Source organism: Zootoca vivipara, chromosome 8 (assembly GCF_963506605.1).
Source record: "Zootoca vivipara chromosome 8, rZooViv1.1, whole genome shotgun sequence".
Taxonomy (NCBI): Eukaryota; Metazoa; Chordata; class Lepidosauria; order Squamata; family Lacertidae; genus Zootoca; species Zootoca vivipara.
In genome coordinates, this window is record NC_083283.1 from 83,848,121 (window position 1) to 83,866,107 (window position 17,987).

At 43.5% G+C, this 17,987-nt stretch overlaps 3 protein-coding genes across 3 annotated transcripts; all 3 read right to left on the reverse strand.

The window, feature by feature from the left end:
* Window positions 1-465: 465 nt before the first annotated feature.
* LOC118079323 (protocadherin alpha-8-like) lies at window positions 466-3,052 on the reverse strand. Its single transcript, XM_060278127.1, has one exon. It carries the CDS (start codon window positions 2,905-2,907, stop codon window positions 520-522), a length of 2,388 nt encoding a protein of 795 aa, XP_060134110.1. The 5' UTR covers window positions 2,908-3,052; the 3' UTR covers window positions 466-519.
* A 3,291-nt stretch (window positions 3,053-6,343) lies between these two features.
* Window positions 6,344-9,045, reverse strand: LOC118079396 (protocadherin alpha-8-like). The gene is made up of 2 exons (XM_035103565.1): window positions 6,667-9,045; window positions 6,344-6,385 (listed from the first exon to the last, which is right to left on the reverse strand). The coding sequence occupies exons 1-2, from the start codon at window positions 9,022-9,024 to the stop codon at window positions 6,344-6,346; spliced, it is 2,400 nt and encodes a 799-aa protein (XP_034959456.1). The 5' UTR covers window positions 9,025-9,045.
* Window positions 9,046-11,041: 1,996 nt separating this feature from the next.
* On the reverse strand, window positions 11,042-13,486 carry LOC118079397 (protocadherin alpha-13-like). The gene has a single exon (XM_035103566.1). The coding sequence runs from the start codon at window positions 13,445-13,447 to the stop codon at window positions 11,042-11,044; it is 2,406 nt and encodes an 801-aa protein (XP_034959457.1). The 5' UTR covers window positions 13,448-13,486.
* Between the last annotated feature and the right edge of the window lie 4,501 nt (window positions 13,487-17,987).

Below are 17,987 nucleotides of genomic sequence, written 5' to 3' on the forward strand. Positions count from 1 at the left end.
CCTGAAATTTCTCGCCACTCAAACAGTGGATGTAACAATATTTATTCTAGGGTATCTAAAGTTCTTTGTTTTTTCGATGTAATCATTTATTAATGTTGATATTTCTGCATAGATAATGTCCATTGCTGCAACCAATTTAGTTGGTTTCAGAAGCCTTGCATCACCTTTTCTTCCTGCACAGGTAATAGTGGAACAAATTCCCACACCATGGAAATTTCTATGTTCCCCTTCCAGTTAATTTTCACCCACACCCTCCAGCACAATTACATCCGGTTGACCACTGTTAATTGTTTTGTAGTTAGGAAGAATTATTTTACGTGATCAAGTGCATTACCTTCATATATTTCAAAATCTTTAGGCTTTAAAGGCATCAGAATATGGTACACGTCATAGACAAGTATAATGAATAAAAACAATGTTTAAAAAATTTCCACAAGCTGATCTGATATTTACATTATATGCATATTGTGGACATATTAACGGAAAAACTGACCCTCCACAAAGGCAATTCTAAGAACATCAGAGACTCACCTGAATAGAAGATTCTGGGACCAGCTCCTTTGTATTCCCTACCTGTCCAGTCTCTGCAAACACAGGTATGTTGGGGGTGAAAACCATGAGGTCGCTTTTGGCATTGGAGTCTCCCGTGACGCCCCCTAAGATGTGACTGTGACGATTTGAATAGGACCAGCTGCCCACCTCACTGGCACACACCAGCGTGGCTGTTCCAGGACCATACACCACAGCCTCCTTAGGCCGGCAATGGCACCGCAGGGCCATATATGCAATGATGGCCAGCAGGAACAAGCTGGACACTGCACAGATGGCTATGATGAGGTAGGTGTTGATGTTCTCCGCCAGGGGACTGGGGCTCCCTCCCCTTCTGGGAAGCCGGGCATCAGCTGGGAGGGCCTGGACACTGGCCACCAACGAAATACTCAGTGTGGCGGTGGCTGACAAAGCAGGCTTCCCATGGTCCTTCACCACAACCAGCAAACTATGACTGCTGCTGCCCTCTGCCTCCTCCAGGGCACGTGTTGTACTGATCTCACCACTGTACAGTCCCACCCGCCAAAGCCTACTGGACCCCTCATGCATCTCATAGCGCAGCCATGCGTTGTAGCCAGAGTCAGCATCCAGGGCACGAATCTTGCCCACCACATGCCCAGCTGTCAGGGGGACCACCAGCAGGCTGGGAGCCTCCTCTACTGGTACAGTCACAGCTGGCGCATTGTCGTTCTCATCCACCACAAAGACTTGCACCGTCACATTGCCACATAGGGAGGGCAGCCCAGCATCCTTGGCCCTCACTTGGAACTCCAGCAGCTTCACCTCCTCGTAGTCCAAGGGCTGAAGAGCATAGAGCTTCCCACTTTCTGAGTGCACCGAGATGTAGCTCGACAGGGGCCAGAGCTTCTCATCCAGCCAGTAGCTGATCAGGCTGTTCTCAGCCACATCGGGGTCCGAGGCAGACACCGTGAAGATGTGAGCACCGGGTGGGTTGTTCTCCTTCACAAAGACCGTGTAGGAAGACTGGGCAAAAGCAGGAGCGTTGTCGTTCACATCGCCAATGGGTACCACCAGGGTGCTGCTGGTTGATAGCGATGGAGTCCCTTGATCCTGGGCAGTCACTACCAGCTTGTATTCTGCTTCCTGCTCCCGGTCCAAGGGCTCAGCCACCACCAGAGAGTAGTAATTCTTGAAAGTGGACAATAGCTTGAAGGGCAGCTGGGAGGGTGTCACAGAGCAGCTCACTTTCCCGTTAGCCCCAGAGTCCCTGTCTGAGATGCTGATCAGAGCCACCACTGTCCCTGGTGGGGAGTCCTCTGCAACTGGCACAGATAGAGACTTCAGTGACATCTCAGGGCTATTGTCATTCACATCCAAGACTTGTATCAAAAGTTTGCAGTCTCCTTCCATTGGTGCATGCCCCTTATCGGTGGCTTCTATTTGAATTTCATACAAATTAATTTCTTCAAAATCTAGCTTTTCTTTTAACCTGATCTCCCCTGTATTCTGATCAATCTCAAACATAGTTTGAATAGTTGAAGGCAAAGGTCTTTTAAAGCGGTAAGTAATCTCCTTGTTAATGCCCTCATCAATATCTGTTGCTTCTAACTTTACAACAAGAGTCCCAATAGCTGAACTTTCTAGTATACTCACTTCATAAACTGACTGATTAAAGACAGGTCTGTTATCATTAACATCCAGCACAGTTATCACCAGCTGTACTGTTCCTGTGAGTTCTGGTTGACCCCCGTCTGTTGCTGTAAGCAGTAAATGGTGCAGAGAGATGTCCTCTCTGTCCAAAGTCCTTCTTAAAACAAGCTCTGGTAGAAGGCTTTTAGCTTGCTTATCCTGAGTGCCCAGAGAAAAGTATTCATTTGAGCTGATACTGTATGCAATAAGGGCATTTTTACCAATGTCTGCATCTGAAGCACTTTGTAGAGAGAAGCGAGAACCATATGCTGTCGATTCTGATATAAAAAGATTTAATATATTTACAGAGAAAGTGGGGGCATTGTCATTTATATCCTTGATTTCCACCTCTACGTGGAAGACCCTCAAAGGTTTGTCCACAATCACCTCCAGGTGAACAGCACACAAAGGGCTCTTGCCACACAGCTCCTCCCTGTCTATCCGGGAGTTAACAAACAAAATGCCATTCTGAACATTTACCTCAAAATAGTTCCTATGATCTGCAGACTCCATCCTGAACATCCGAGGCACCAGCTCATCCATCTCCAGCCCCAGATCCTGGGCAATACGGCCCACAAAGGTGCCATGCTGGGATTCCTCCGGCACAGAATAATGGAGCTGGCCGCTCCCCAATTCCCAGGCTGTGTGGAGAAGAACCAGCTGCAACAGCCTCCGCCTCACCAAGGAGCCTAGTTTCCAAACATCCATTTTTAAAAATGCATCCGGAGCACAGAGGAATACACACAGTCTTGTTCCTTTCAGGAGTACAAATAAGATAGAAATTGACGTGTGTCTACCTTAAATGTTCATTTCTGTTCCTATGCTGAGCAGTCATGATGGTTAATTTACTTGCCGCAGATCTCTGCACAAAGGAAGGAGGAGCTGACTTTTCCAGTCCTCTGACACTATTTTTTACCAAACAGCGACACCGTGTGATTGAACTTTTAAATACTGAAAAGATTGTGTACTTGTCATCTGACCTTAGGCATTATGTTATAATGTATGTTATAACTCTGATTTCACAGAACTCTTTCAATTAAGTAAATTTTACACTGCATTTTAATTTATTAGCCATCCAGCTTTCCTTTAAAAGGGTTGCTGGCCTTGGGTATTTTGATGCATGTTCAGTGCTGGCATCGACATGTCTTGAAGCCTTGGTGGTAGTAGTTTGCTCTGGCAGGATGGCTGTTTCAGAACTGCTTTGGTCCATTTTAGGGCATTAGTTTTATTTGCCCTGGATTGTGGAGGTGGATATTCTGCAAACTGTCTGCAGTGTTCTGTTCTACATTACTTGGAGAGAGAAAATCTTGGGCTCATTCATACTTAGCACCAGAGGTGTGGGACCCTGTTTCCATGAAGCATTTGTGTGGAAAGGAACAACATCATTGACCACACCAATTTCATTCAAACACATATTCCTAGAATAGCATAATTGGGGAACAGCTCTTCCATTATTCACCCCGAATACCATTTGTCTAATTCAGCTAGGTTCTGTGATAAATAACTGCTTGGTTGGCTTGTGTCTGAGGGTTTATCCACTTTTCCTCTGCTCTTTCCAGGCACAGTCCGCGCTTTGTCTAAGTGTCCCCCACTTTTTTAACTTCAGAGCTTTCCCTGCGAAAACCTGCTCTTTAAAGCTCAATCAGAGCAAATGGCAATCCACAGAAAACCTGAATTGACATTTGCTCCTACTGAGCGCTAAAGAGCGGGTTTTCATGAGGAAAGCTCCAGGGCAAAAACAAATGCTTGGACACAGAGCTTTTAAGCATGGACCTGTGCCTGGAAAGAGTGAGGAAAGGGTAGGCGTGGATAAGGCTTGAGTCCTTATCAGCCAAGTGGCTGACTGTTCTGATTTTCACACCAAGCTTGGGAAGCTAGGAAAACTGCCTGGAAGCAGCATATGTTACGTTGTGCCAAAACAGTTGCACAGAATAAAGGAAAATATATCATGGTGCTCCCACATTTCTCTCAGGGGACTCACGAGATTTCCCCCTACATGACAATAACTGGAAACCTGAGACTTCAGCTTGAGTGCAGCTCCATCCAAAACAGGCTGAACAAATGCCCTCAATCAAATGTACTTCCATCTTGTCTAGATTAAGCCCTCAACACCCCCCCCCCACCAGCCATTTGACAACTTTATTTATGCCTTGGGAAAATATAGTATAATACCATCTACATAAACAGCATAGAGACCACCTTAAAGAAAAGGCTACAAACAACGTGGAATCCAACCCCATTAGCATCCACCAGTTGCTTTCCTTCCAGATCAAGAGCTTAAGGTAAGTCATGTTTGCTGTTGTGCAGTTTATTTAAAATTACAAAAAAATAAATGCAACCCTTTGTGAAGGCAACCCCAGATCCTAGGAAACTTTCAAAAGAGAAGGTCCCAATTTACACCATACAATATATTAGGTAGATATGAAGGTGTACCTACCTTGTAGATACTGAAATTACTTCAGGCACTTCTGCTTTTCCTGTTAGATAGTTATATGAGATACATTATCTATGCTCAATGAAGTCTATTGGAAGTTAATGCCGTTCTTTACCATATACAAAGAGATTATTTGTATAGAATGGAGTAATTTTCCTTTCCAGCTTCTCGATATGCTCTCACTAAGTGAATCAGTGGCATGACGTGATGGTCTGCATTGGTCTACCAAAAGGTCATAGGTGCATCTTTTATGCTTCTCCAGAGCTTGTCCACAGGTTTATAGTCACAGTGTGTGTGAGCAGAAAGATTTAAATTCTACCTGAGGGCTCTGCCAAGAACTTTGATGGTTGTAGTACACAGCAAAGGTGATGGAAGAAGCCCCTGTGCAGTGCCTCTTTGAATGGAAAGCTCTCTGAGAAATGACAATTGATGTTACTTGCACTATTGATCGCACTGTAGTGTGGTGATGACTTTAAAACGACTGACTTCTATTCATTCTTAAGAGAAAATGTTTTAGAATAGTTCAGTCCAGCTAATCAAAGGCTTTTTCAGTATCTAGCATCAAAGGTGTATTATACATTATATTTAGCATATGTTTTATATCGTCAGTTAGTTCCTTACATGGAACAAAAAGATTAAAAGTAGTTTTGCCCTTTCCCTGTCTGCAGATTCTGCATCCAAATCATGTAGGACAGGTTGCCTTCCTCCCTGTGGTGTTAAAAAATGCATATATATGGGTTCTTCTGGAGAAAGTAAAAAAATAAAAAGGATACCTTTGAGCACATGCAGAACACTCATCCCTCAATATGGAGTACACTAAAAGCAGGATCAGGGACCCAGGTGGCTCTGTGGGTTAAACCACTGAGCCTAGGGCTTGCTGATCAGAAGGTCAGAGGTTCAAATCCCTGTGACGGGGTGAGCTCCCGTTGCTTGGTCCCAGCTCCTGCCAACCTAGCAGTTCGAAAGCACATCAAAATGCAAGTAGATAAATAGGGGCCACTACAGTGGGAAGGTAAACGGCGTTTCCGTGTGCTGCTCTGGTTTGCCAGAAGTGGCTTTGTCATGCTGGCCACATGACCTGGAAGCTATACGCCGGCTCCCTCGGCCAATAATGCGAGATGAGCGTGCAACCCCAGAGTCGGTCACGACTGCACCTAATGGTCAGGGGTCCCTTTACCTTTACCTTAAAAGCAGGATCAGCTGGACACAGTATGTGAGAGACAACCTTCCAAGACAGAGAACGTGGCATGGTATCTGTGTCAGAGGAGGTAGTTGCACTGCTCTCTCCGGGTTAGATCTTATATTTGTGTGGCACACGTATTTCCATTTTTCATTCATTACTTGTCAACCCACACCAAAATATTTGCATAACGTTTGAATCCATCAGTACACTATCAATTTACAAATAATATTCAGAAAGATGACTCTTCAATCTAAAGTTGCAATTTCACAAGCCTTTTTTCCAAAAACCTTTTCAAAGAGTTATCATCAGCATCAATTATTTCAAGAGGATGATGTGATTGCCTTATTCATGACATCAGGAGGTTTCCTTGTGTGTTTGGCAGGGGGGGAGGTTAAAACAAGAAGGGGAATTAAAACTCAATTCTCCCTCACTATGTTATTGGTCAGGTAGAATGCTCATGCACTGAGGAAATACCAAAAGTCATTCTCACAATACAACAGAAAATGATTTTTTTTCTTTTCTTTTTGCTATTCTGTTAGGCCATGAAAAAGAGTCTGATACTGTTCCATCTGAAGGGGGCCAAAGATAAAAACCAGATTCATGAAAATCTCGTAAAGGAAGTCTTATGCTGCTTCCATACCTCTTATTGTAGTGCATAAATGTTTGTATCATTGCTTTTAGACCAAAAGAGAAGCCCAAAAGATATTATAAACCATTAGAATCCACTAAAATGTCTTGGGCGGAACTGGTAATTATTTACTGTATTTTAAAAATAAAACAGATGAAAATTATTTACACAAACATCATAACACAAATATGCATAATAAAATAGTTCAGAAAGGGCACTAACCGTGGCACAGAGCAGATCCTGCTGCTTCCCATTCTCCACAATGGAAGGAATACCAGGACTGAAAACCATCAGATCATTTTTGGCACCAGGCTCCCCGCTTGCAGCTGCCAGGATGTGGCTGTGGCGATTGGAATAGGACCAGCTGCCCACCTCACTGGCACAAACCAGTGTGGCTGTGCCAGGGCCATACACCACGGGCTCCTTGGGTTGACACTGACACCGCAGAGCCATGTATACTATAATCACAAGCAGGAACAAGCTGGATACTGAGCAGATAGCAACTATCAGGTAGATGTTGACATTGTCCACCAGTGGCTTTGGACTCCCTCCCATTCTAGGAAGGTGAGCATCCCTATGGATTACCTGAGTGCTTGCCACAAATGACACACTCAATGTGGCTGTAGTGGACAGTGCTGGCTTGCCGTGATCCTTCACAAGCACTAGCACACTCTGGCTGCTGCTGCTGCCCTCCATCTCATCCAGGGCTCGTGTTGTACTAATCTCACCGCTGTACAGTCCCACACGCCAAGGGCCTCTGGTTGCCTCATGCAGTTCATAGCGCAGCCATGCATTGTAGCCTGAGTCAGCATCCAGGGCATGGACCTTGCCCACCACATGTCCAGCCAAGACAGGGGCTACCAGCAGAGCAAGGGACACCTCTTCTGGCCTCGATACCGCAGGCACATTGTCATTCTCATCCACCACAAAAACTTGTATTGTGACGTTGCCACATAAAGGGGGGAATCCAGCATCCTTGGCTCTCACCTGGAACTCCAGCAGCTTCACTTCCTCATAGTCCAAGGGTTGCAAAGCATAGACCTTCCCACTCTCTGAGTGCACTGAGATGTAGCTTGACAATGACCAAAGCTTCTCATCCAGCCAGTAGCTGACAAGGGCATTCTCACCTATGTCTGGGTCTAAGGTGGACACTGTGAAGATGTGAGCACCTGGTGGGTTGTTCTCCTTCACAAAGACCGTGTAGGAGGGCTGAGGAAAAGTAGGTGCATTGTCATTCACATCACCGATGGGCACCACAAGGCTGCTGCTAGCTGACAGTGATGGAGTCCCTTGGTCTTGGACTGTCACCACCAGCCTGTATTCAGCCACCTCTTCACGGTCCAGGGATTCAGCCAGCACCAGTGAGTAGTAATTCTTAAAGGTAGATACCAGCTTGAAAGGAAGCACCATAGGCCACAGAGAGCAGGTCACTTGCCCATTGACCCCAGCATCCCTGTCGGAGATACTGATTGAGGCTGCAATTGTCCCCAGTGAAGAATCCTCTGGAACTGGTACCAACAGGAACGTCACTGACACCTCTGGAATATTATCATTCACATCCAGAATTCCTATTAAAACCTTGCAGTGTCCAGACAAGGGGTAACCACCTTTATCTGTTGCTTCTGCTCGAATTTCATACGAATTAGTGTCCTCATAATCCAATTCATTATTCAGTAAAATTTGTCCAGTATTTGGATCTATCCTAAACATGGTACTTGATTTAGCTGGGATTACACTACGAATAGAGTATGTAATGTCTCTATTGATGCCATCATCCAAATCAGTGGCATTGAGCTTAACCACTGATGACCCAATGGAAGCATTTTCTAACATTTGTACCTTGTACACTGACTGGTTAAAGACAGGAGGGTTATCATTCACATCAACCACTGTGATCACCAGCTGAACTGTTCCTGTTAGCACAGGTTGGCCACCGTCCGTTGCTGTGAGCAGTAAGCGATGCACAGAAATATCTTCTCTGTCTAATGGCTTTGTTATTACAAAGCCCAAGGAATTATCCTCATTGCTCCTTCGAAAATCTAACATGAAATGTTCACTGGGGCTGAGGTGGTAAGTTAACTGTGCATTTGTACCAACATCAGCATCTAAGGCTCCCTCTAGAGGGAAAATGGATCCTGCAAGTCTTGATTCAAGAATGGACAGATTTTCCTCACTTGCTGAGAAAACAGGGGCATTGTCGTTTATGTCTGCAATCTCTACTTCCACATGGAAGATCCTCAGGGGGTTATCCACAATCACCTCCAGGTGAATGGCACATACAGGGTTCTTGATACAAAGCTCCTCCCTGTCCATCCTAGAATTCACAAACAAGATTCCATTTTGCACATTTACCTCTAAATAATCCTTGTGCTCTTTGGAAACTATCCTGAACATCCGAGGCACCAGCTCACTCACCTCCAGCCCCAGGTCCTGGGCAATGCGGCCCACAAAGGTGCCATGCTGGGATTCCTCCGGCACAGAATAATGGAGCTGGCCGCTCCCCATTTCCCAGGCTGTGTGAAGAAGGACCAACTGCAGCAGCTGTTTCCTCACCGAGTAGTCTCTCCAAGGAACAACCATCTCAAATATATTCCTTTGAATCCCCCTCAGTTACGTACAATATTGGAGGGGGTGTTATTCCAGCTTGCTATTATCCTTTGTGCTCCTTCACTTTTGGTGCTGCCTATTTTCTGATGACAGCAAGGAGGAGGAGCTCTCCTATGAGCCTGCAAGAGGCATTTAACAGTAAAGAGTGACACCCTGTGAAGAAATTTAAAAATGCAATTCTTGCAATATTTGTTTGGGCTTTTTTTTGTTTTCTGGTGTTCTTTATTCTTCTAGTGTTCTTATGCTTCTTTAAATGTATGTGAAGATAGTCATATTTATCATTGTAAGCATTTGACATAAGATTTGTGTGTATGTGGATATATAATTACTCCTGTGTGGCAGCAGTTTTTTAGGATCGCATTCCTGCCTTTGAGAATTTCCATTCTTAAAAGTTTATGTTGTACAAATGTGGGTATGTTTTCATTCATGTTAAAGAAAGATGATTCACTTTAACAGTGGGGAAGAAAGTGGGGGTAGAGATGAAAGAAAAATGGGAAATGTGAGAAAGAGAAGCACTATGGTCATGATAGACCAAGTGGAACATTGTTACATTCCAAAAAGATAATAGCATGAGAGCCAATAATCACAGGCTCCCCAAACTACTGAAGACGATACAGTGGGTGTACCTTTTCTTCACTGTTCTTATTTACATACTTTTGTGCCATACTGCTTCTGAGCACAAATGATTCTATGATTCTATCTTTTCCTTTATTCTTCAGGTGGATACACTAACAGTATGAGAACACACTTTATTTGTGCATTATGCGGCGTCCCATTTGGGTATGTGCTGTGTCAAGAATCTGTATAATATACAAATAAGATTCATGGATCTAAGATCTCTTGTGAACGGAGATATCCCTCCTGTTTGTGTTTCACTGTTTTAGACCATGCAAATGATATGCTAAAGGCTAGTAATTTGAATTGCTACCTCTTGAATGGTGTGCTAATGAATTTGTTGCTGTTTTCATTCTGTTTGCTCTGCCAGTGTCTGGCCTGGGCTTCAAGAACAGTAAAACGTAATTGTGGTTGCCAGTTTGTGAGTGATGTGGTTGAGCATGTTCAGACATTGATGTTATCACATATTGCTTTGTTCTGGTTTTGGGGATCTGCACATATCCATTGGCAGAAGAGCTTTGCTTTTCTCCTACAACCATGTAAAGATCCTTCAGCCTTCTCATTCATGCTTTGCTGCTCCATAGGCTAAAGTTCCTTCTTTGTCTTCCATGTGATGGCAAGGGGCAACCACTGATGTGCGTGAACACAACCCTGTGTTTGAAAGTAGTTTGACTTTGATTCATCCCAGGAAACATCTTAGATCCACAACCAAGTCAAGAAATCATTTGAGAATTTGCTTGCTAATGAATTTGTCAGTCAGTTCTAATCTCAGAAAGATTTTTAAAATCAAGTTTAGGGGTGGTAGGTTCTTCAGTCTTGGGAGAGTCCTGGATGCCTTTTGCTTGCCTACCTGCCTGCTTGCACAACATGCTATTGCAAAGAAGTTTGCTTATGGTACTTCCTACATATCTTCCATAGCGCTGGGTATTCATCTTGAGTTAGACGCTATGAGGCACATCTCTTGCAAACATGGAGAGTTTGTGTGTTTAATGAGAATGTTGCTATTGCCTTCTTGCATGATTTGCATAATTACTACAATATTATTTCAAACAGCAATGCTGCCCAATATCTTTAAATCTCTTTTCCTGATCAAAGCCCATGGCATTCTGCAAAGCTCAGTGTATTCTTTGATTTCCTGGTCAGAGCTCAAAATATTCTGCATGACTATATATTCAAGTAACATGTTTTATAATAAGCAGAAATTATTCCATCAAGTTGTGTTCTGTGCTGGAATTCCCTGACCCATGTGGCTAATTTATAACCAAGGCTATATATTACTCTTCTACCACCAAGAGAATGAACAAACAGATTAAACATTGAAATCATGCTATTATATCCAAGTGAGTATTTGAAACATACTCCCAAGACAGGTACATCACAGGACAAACTGAAATGAATAATAGAGACTCACCTGCCCAGATGAATTAGGGACCACCTCCGTCATAATCCCTACATCCCCATTCTCTGCAAAGAAAGGAATGTTGGGGCTGAAAACCATGAGATCACTTTTGGCTCCAGCCTCTCCACTCATTCCTGCCAAAATGTGGCTATGGCGATTTGAGTAAGACCAACTGCCCACTTCGCTTGCACACACCAGCGTGGCTGTGCCGGGACCATACGCCATGGTCTCCTCTGCTTGCCTCTGGAATCGCTGAGCCACATATAAGATGACTGCAAGCAGGAACAAGCTGGACACTGAGCAGATGGCAATGATTAGGTAGATGTTGACCTTGTCCACCAGGGGTCCTGAACTACCTCCCATCCTGGGAAGATGGACATCATCATGGAACATCTGGGTGTTTGCCACCAAGGACACACTCAATGTAGTTGTAACGGATCGCGGTGGCTTCCCATGGTCCTTCACCAACACCAGCAAACTATGGCTGCTGCTGCCCTCTACATCATTCAGGGCACGTCTGGTACTTATCTCACCACTGTACAGTCCCACTTGCCAGGGTCCACTGGTCAATTCATGCAGCTCATAGCGTAGCCATGCATTGTAGCCTGAGTCAGCATCTAGGGCATGGATCTTGCTCACTAAGTGGCCAGCCATGACAGGGATCGCCAGCTTGACAGGGGCCTCCCCTTGTCCAGATACTGTTGGGTCGTTGTCATTGTCATCCACCACAAACACCTGCACTGTCACATTGCTGCACAAAGAGGGCAGCCCAGCATCCTTGGCTCTCACCTGGAATTCCAGCAACTTCATCTCCTCATAGTCTAAGGACTGCAGTGCATAGATCTTGCCGCTTTCTGAGTGCACCGAGATGTAGCTTGACAGAGACCAGAGCTTCTCATCAAGCCAATAGCTGACTAGGGCGTTCTCAGCCATGTCTGGATCTGAGGCAGACATTGTAAAGATATGGGCACCAGGTGGATTATTCTCCTTCACAAAGACTGTATAGAATGGCTGAGCAAAAGCAGGTGCATTGTCATTCACATCACTAATGGGCACCACTAGGCTGCTACTTGCTGATAGTGAGGGAGCCCCTTGATCCTGGGCCACAACCACCAGTCCATACTCAGCCACCTGCTCTCGATCCACAAGTTCAGCTAGCACTAGTGAGTAGTAATTTTTGAAGGTGGGCACCAGCTTGAATGGAAGCCCAGTGGGCCACAGAAAGCAGCTCACTTGCCCATTGGATCCGGAATCCCTGTCTGAGATGCTGATCAGGGCTACCACTGCCCCTGGCGAGGAGTCTTCAGGCAATGGCACTAGCATGGACTTCAATGACATCTCGGGAGCATTGTCATTTACATCTAAAATTTCAATAAGGATAGTGCAGTGCCCAGACAAAGGTGGGCTACCTCCATCTTTTGCCTCAATTTCAACATTATACATATTAATATCTTCAAAATCCACTTTCCCTTTTACCCTGATCTCACCTGTATCCGACTGTATACTAAATATATTGGAAGGAACATTATTACTGAAGGAGTAGGTGATTTCCTTATTACTTCCTTCATCTAAGTCTGTTGCATTGAGATGAATAACCAATGTTCCATCTGCCACATTTTCTAACAATTTCACTTTATAAACAGATTGGTTAAATACAGGTGCATTGTCATTTGCATCCATCACAGTGATCTCAAGATGGACTGTGCCTGTGAGTTCTGGTTGACCCCCATCAGTAGCTGTTAGCACTAAATGGTGCACAGGGATTTTCTCTCTGTCCAGAGGTTTATTTAAAACAAGTACCAATGACACACTCTGCTGGTCATTTATTTTTTCTTCAACAACAAAATATTCTGTGGAATTAAGCTTGTACTTGAGTTGAGCATTAACACCAACATCTGCATCCGAGGCTCCCTTCAGAGGAAAACGTGTACCAGGCAACATTAATTCTGCAACACTGAGGGACTGTTTACTTTCCAAGAAAACAGGAGAATTGTCATTTATGTCCTTGATTTCCACCTCTACATGGAAGACCCTCAGAGGCTTGTCCACAATCACCTCCAGGTGAACAGGGCACAAAGGGCTCTTGTTACACAGCACCTCCCTGTCTATCCGGGAATTAACAAATAAAATCCCATTCTGGACATTTACCTCAAAAGAGTCCCCATGATCTTCAGACTCCATCCGGAACATACGAGGCATGAGCTCCTCCACCTCCAGCCCCAGATCCTGGGCAATGCGGCCCACGAAGGTGCCATGCTGGGATTCTTCAGGCACGGAATAATGGAGCTGGCCGCTCCCCATCAACCAGACTGTGTGAAGCAAAATCAGCTGCAGCAGCTTCCTTCTCCCCACTGAGGAAGAGTCTCCCCATAGAGCAACCATCTCAGAAATATTTCATATAACTCCCCTCTTTTATGAAATATCTCTGGGGGGGGGACATTGAAAGAATCTAAATCCAGCCTGCTGATATACCTTTTCTTCCTCCAATTATAAGAACGGGAATGATCTCTGGTGATGACAAAGCAGTGGAAGAGCCTTTTGTTCCCCTTTCATTCGCAGCAAGTTACTTAAGCAGAGAGCGACATCATGCGACTAGATGGGAAAGTACAGTAGATGTTTATATTGTGTGTAGCTTTGGAGAACGTTTGATGCCATCAACTTGTTTAGTAAAATTAAAATCATGTTCAAATGAATGATAAACAAGATGTTGTTGTTGTTGTTGAAAATGATTTAATACTGTATATTCAAAATGTATATTTTCCTTTGCCGGTGAATATGGCTGGTTAAATACACTTGCCCCATCATTGAAAGTTTCCATCTTTTATACCAACATATGACACATGTTGGCACCGCTAGCATCTTTCACTGCTTGGAGATCAGGGTGTGCATAACAATATTGTCCTGTATTTGGGAGGGCCTAGAGTAGCTGTCATAGAGCACCTGCTCTGCATGCAGAAGGTGCCAGATTCAATCTGCAGCATCTCCAGAAAGGGCTGGGAACGGCCCCTGTCTAGAACCCTAGAGAATCACTGCCAGTGAGCTACAGTAGATGGATTACAGGTAGGTAGCTGTGTTGGTCTGCTGTAGTCGAAACAAAATTAAATAATTCCTTCCAGTAGCACCTTTTGTTGTTGTTTAGTCGTTTAGTCGTGTCCGACTCTTCGTGACCCCATGGACCATAGCACGCCAGGCACTCCTGTCTTGCACCTTAGAGACCAACTAAGTTTGTTATTGGTATGAGCTTTCATGTGCATGCACATGTCTTCAGATTGTTGGGACTAATTCAGTTATAAGCAATTTCCTGTGGTCCTATGACCTATGAAACACATTTATTATTTTTCTTCCCAGCAGTTCTGGAGCTTCCTTGAGTGAAGAACTGATATTCTGATATTCCATGCCTCTTTCTATTAGGATTTCCAATAGTTATTTAGGAATGCTATATGGCATTTCAGGATAATGACATATTTCTGCATTGTGGTTGCCAGGACAGAACACAGCTATAGTGCATATTTACCTTATTTCATTACATTTGTATTTCTCCCTTCATTGCACAGAATTTTTGCCTTTAAAGAAAGAGAGATGCAGAGTGGAGCTGGCCATGCTGCTTTAGGCAATGTTACCAGTTAGAGGCTTATTTAAGAAGGCTGTGCTTTTGCCACCTCTTATGAAGTGAAGTTTTAACCTGCCCACTCATCCCACTGTTGGTAGAGCTGGACTAGCTGGTTTCCATTTGGGGCAGTTTTGAAGTTCCCATTTCACATTTGCCAGAGGAAGAGCTCTTTTGCACAGCTTAGCTCTGGCAGGCAGATGAGTGGTTCAGACAGACATTCCAGTATTTCCAGGTAGTTTTAGGTCTCTTATTTCTTCTGAAGTCTCGCTGGGCAAATCAATAAGTTTTGACCTGGTGCTGAATGACTGCAACATTGGCACCAGTCCCATGCCTACTTTTCTCAAGTCAAGGAAGAAAGACTGCTAAGGAAAAGAGCAGTTATCAGCATCACTTTATCTAAAGGCCAGTTCTTCTAGGCTTGCAGTTCCATGAGGCTGTTTATTATTATTTTCTTCTTCATGGTCACCTGCTCTCCGTAATTGGCTCATACGCATTACCTCGCTTTGAGAGCACATAGCTAGAATTCCTTGATCAATGACTCCAACAACCACATGAACAAAATATGAACTTCATGGCGGAGCAGGAATTGGATCTAAGGCTGAGAGCAGATTGCAGGTTTTTTTTACAGAGATGTGAAGATAATATGATAGAACCATGAACATGTTCATGTGGACCATTCCCTGGTAAGAGCCCAGATGAAAAGTCAGAATGTTGTCCCTCGTGCGGAAGATGGCAGCTTAAATCCTCGTTATGGTCATGAGATTGCAATAGATGTTGGATTCCATGTCTGAAAGGGACACAAGCCCCCATTGGAAATCTTTTGCCCAGTGCCTTTATCTGAAAGTGTATACTGTATCTTCAAGTTCCAGATTGGTAGCCATGTTCTGATATTCAACTAATATATGAATGGCAACTTTCAGAAACCAAGGTGAGAACACTTTCCTAGGACATTCTGCTGCTCATCTTAAAGTTTCCATTTTTCAACAAAATAATTTTAAGGGCTGGCTCCAATGTGAAATTGCTGAAATGAATGTCTTACTAAGCCAATCTTAGTAATCACTTCATCCTGCCATTCTCCACAGTATCTCCATATTATCAGACCTACAACGCTCCCAACAAAGACTAACTCCACACATTTATTAGAAATGAGATGTTGATCCCATTGAGCATTTTCCTTCACCTTGTTCATCTTTAGGCACACCACCAAGGACCTTTGTGGATAATTCCCATTGTGTGCTCTGCGTCCAGTATGAATTGTTTTCATTCTTCAAAATCCAGAGCACCTTCCACCTTTACACCTGCAGAAGTCTAGTCTACTAGAAATAATGATTAACAAATCTCATTGCATTGTTGATCTCCCAATCACTTCCATGTTCTTTGTCCAGATCTGCTGTGTTGATCAGATTTATGACTACGCCTTTACCAAAGTTCCCAAGTAAACTGAAGATATTCCAGTCAAGCCCAGGAGTGTTCTCACTGGAATGCAGTGCCATAATGTGCCAGACTTTTGGGAAGACCTGACACCTCTTACTATTTACTGAAAACTTCAAATGGTATCTTTCTTTGTCTAACAACTTTTCAAAAGCTAAAAATAGGATATTATTCTGTCCACCACAGTGTTCTACCTTCTTATTTGTTTATTCTTTTTAACAATTTGCAAATGAGGCACTCACTATTACCAATTCAGTTCTGAGAAGCAATATCTCTTTTAGAGGGAAACTGTGTGACTTTATCATCAATACTGAGGATTTCTATATCCAGATAATACAATGCAAGAAGATTTTCAATCCGAAGCTCAAATTTTAGTACTTAACTTACTGTCTGACCACACAGTTCCTCTGTTGTCCACTATCATGCACTAAGCTGCAAATCCAGATGTTTTCTCAAATCCAGATGTTTTCTTGCATTTAATAACACAATAGGCAGGCTGTCATCTGTTTCTGGGATCCTCTTCTGCAATGGACTCACTGGCAATACAGGGCTCCAAATCCTCTGGGATCCAGCAGCAAGCTTCTCTGGCTAGAGAGACGCACACTATGGCAATGCACAGAAAACCGAATGGCAGCCATAAGCCCGACATATTAGGTTGCCTGGTGTTTTGTAGCAATAGAAAAACAGAGTTTTGCAGTATAATAATTTCCTTCTTCTGCAGCTGGTTCAGCTAGCACTACGCTCTTGCTATTTCTGTCTCTAGCTATCCATCAGAACGGCACTCAAATTCTATGAAAATACAATCGTTTCGCTCTTCTTTCAGCTTGAATTCTGAGCCATTAAAAGATTCCCTTTGCCAGAGTGGCTGGTTCTTCCTTTCCAGTCGTGGACAACAGCAACACCTAGCGTCTAGATCACTGCTGTGCTCCAAATACTGCAAACAGTGATGCTCAATGTCGCTTAGGTGATGTCACGGGTTACAGGCTACTGAGAATGAGCAACAATATGCTCTGGCGTCATAATCTATGAACTACTTTTACAAACATCTATCCTGGGTTTATTAATAACCAGCTTATATAATCATTATTCTATATAGAGTGAGTGCCTTGCACCTCCACCTCCCCTACTTTTTAAGTTTTCCCCTTTGCCTTTGGTAACTCTCAGTAATGCTCTGATGTAGTGGGCTCATGTGTTAGGGCTTTCACTGTGGGACAATCTTGTACTAAAGTATGCTAAAGGTGCCATCAAGAACTCTTTTTGTTCAACGCAAGTTATGCTCCTTAATTCACCAAAGCTGCATATATTATGTGTAGAAATGATCTGATTTCATATTTTGTGGCTGGATAAATTATATATGAATTTTTTTTATTATATCCTGTAAACACATTTAAATGTATTATCTCTAGAATTATGATGTATTTTAAAAAGTCAATATGCCCAAATGGAACACATTTTTTAATATTTTGCATGGGGGTGATCCTGCATATATCGTTGGCATTGTTCTTTGGTGCATTGTCCTTTTATTATTATTTAGAAGATTATTTAAATCCAATTATATATTTACAAAACGTATTCAGATATGATGCACATTGAGACAAAATTGTAGCCTGGTGTATTGATTGATGGTGTCTGACTGGCGCTGGCCTGGAAAGAGATCTTGCAGTCATGACTGATAGCTCAATGAAAACAGAAACTCTACGTGTGGCCGGGGTTAAAAACAGTAAGGCAGATTCCATGCTAGAATTAGGAAAGGGATTGAAAATACATCTATAGCAGGGCAATGTCTGGAATATTGGTCAACCCTAATCCATCACAAAGAAGGAATAAGCTTCAGGACAAAAATACCGAAGTCTCGAATGGTACACCAACTAGTAATACTTT

Excerpts from the sequence above, each read along its gene's own strand:
- LOC118079323 (XM_060278127.1), bottom strand. The coding sequence starts at position 2,907 with ATGGATGTTTGGAAACTAGGCTCCTTGGTGAGGCGGAGGCTGTTGCAG.
- LOC118079396 (XM_035103565.1), bottom strand. The coding sequence starts at position 9,024 with ATGGTTGTTCCTTGGAGAGACTACTCGGTGAGGAAACAGCTGCTGCAG. Across the intron at positions 6,386-6,666 it reads AGGATCTGCTCTGTGCCACG|ATGGAACAGTATCAGACTCT; the intron begins GTTAGTGCCCTT and ends GGCCCCCTTCAG.
- LOC118079397 (XM_035103566.1), bottom strand. The coding sequence starts at position 13,447 with ATGGTTGCTCTATGGGGAGACTCTTCCTCAGTGGGGAGAAGGAAGCTG.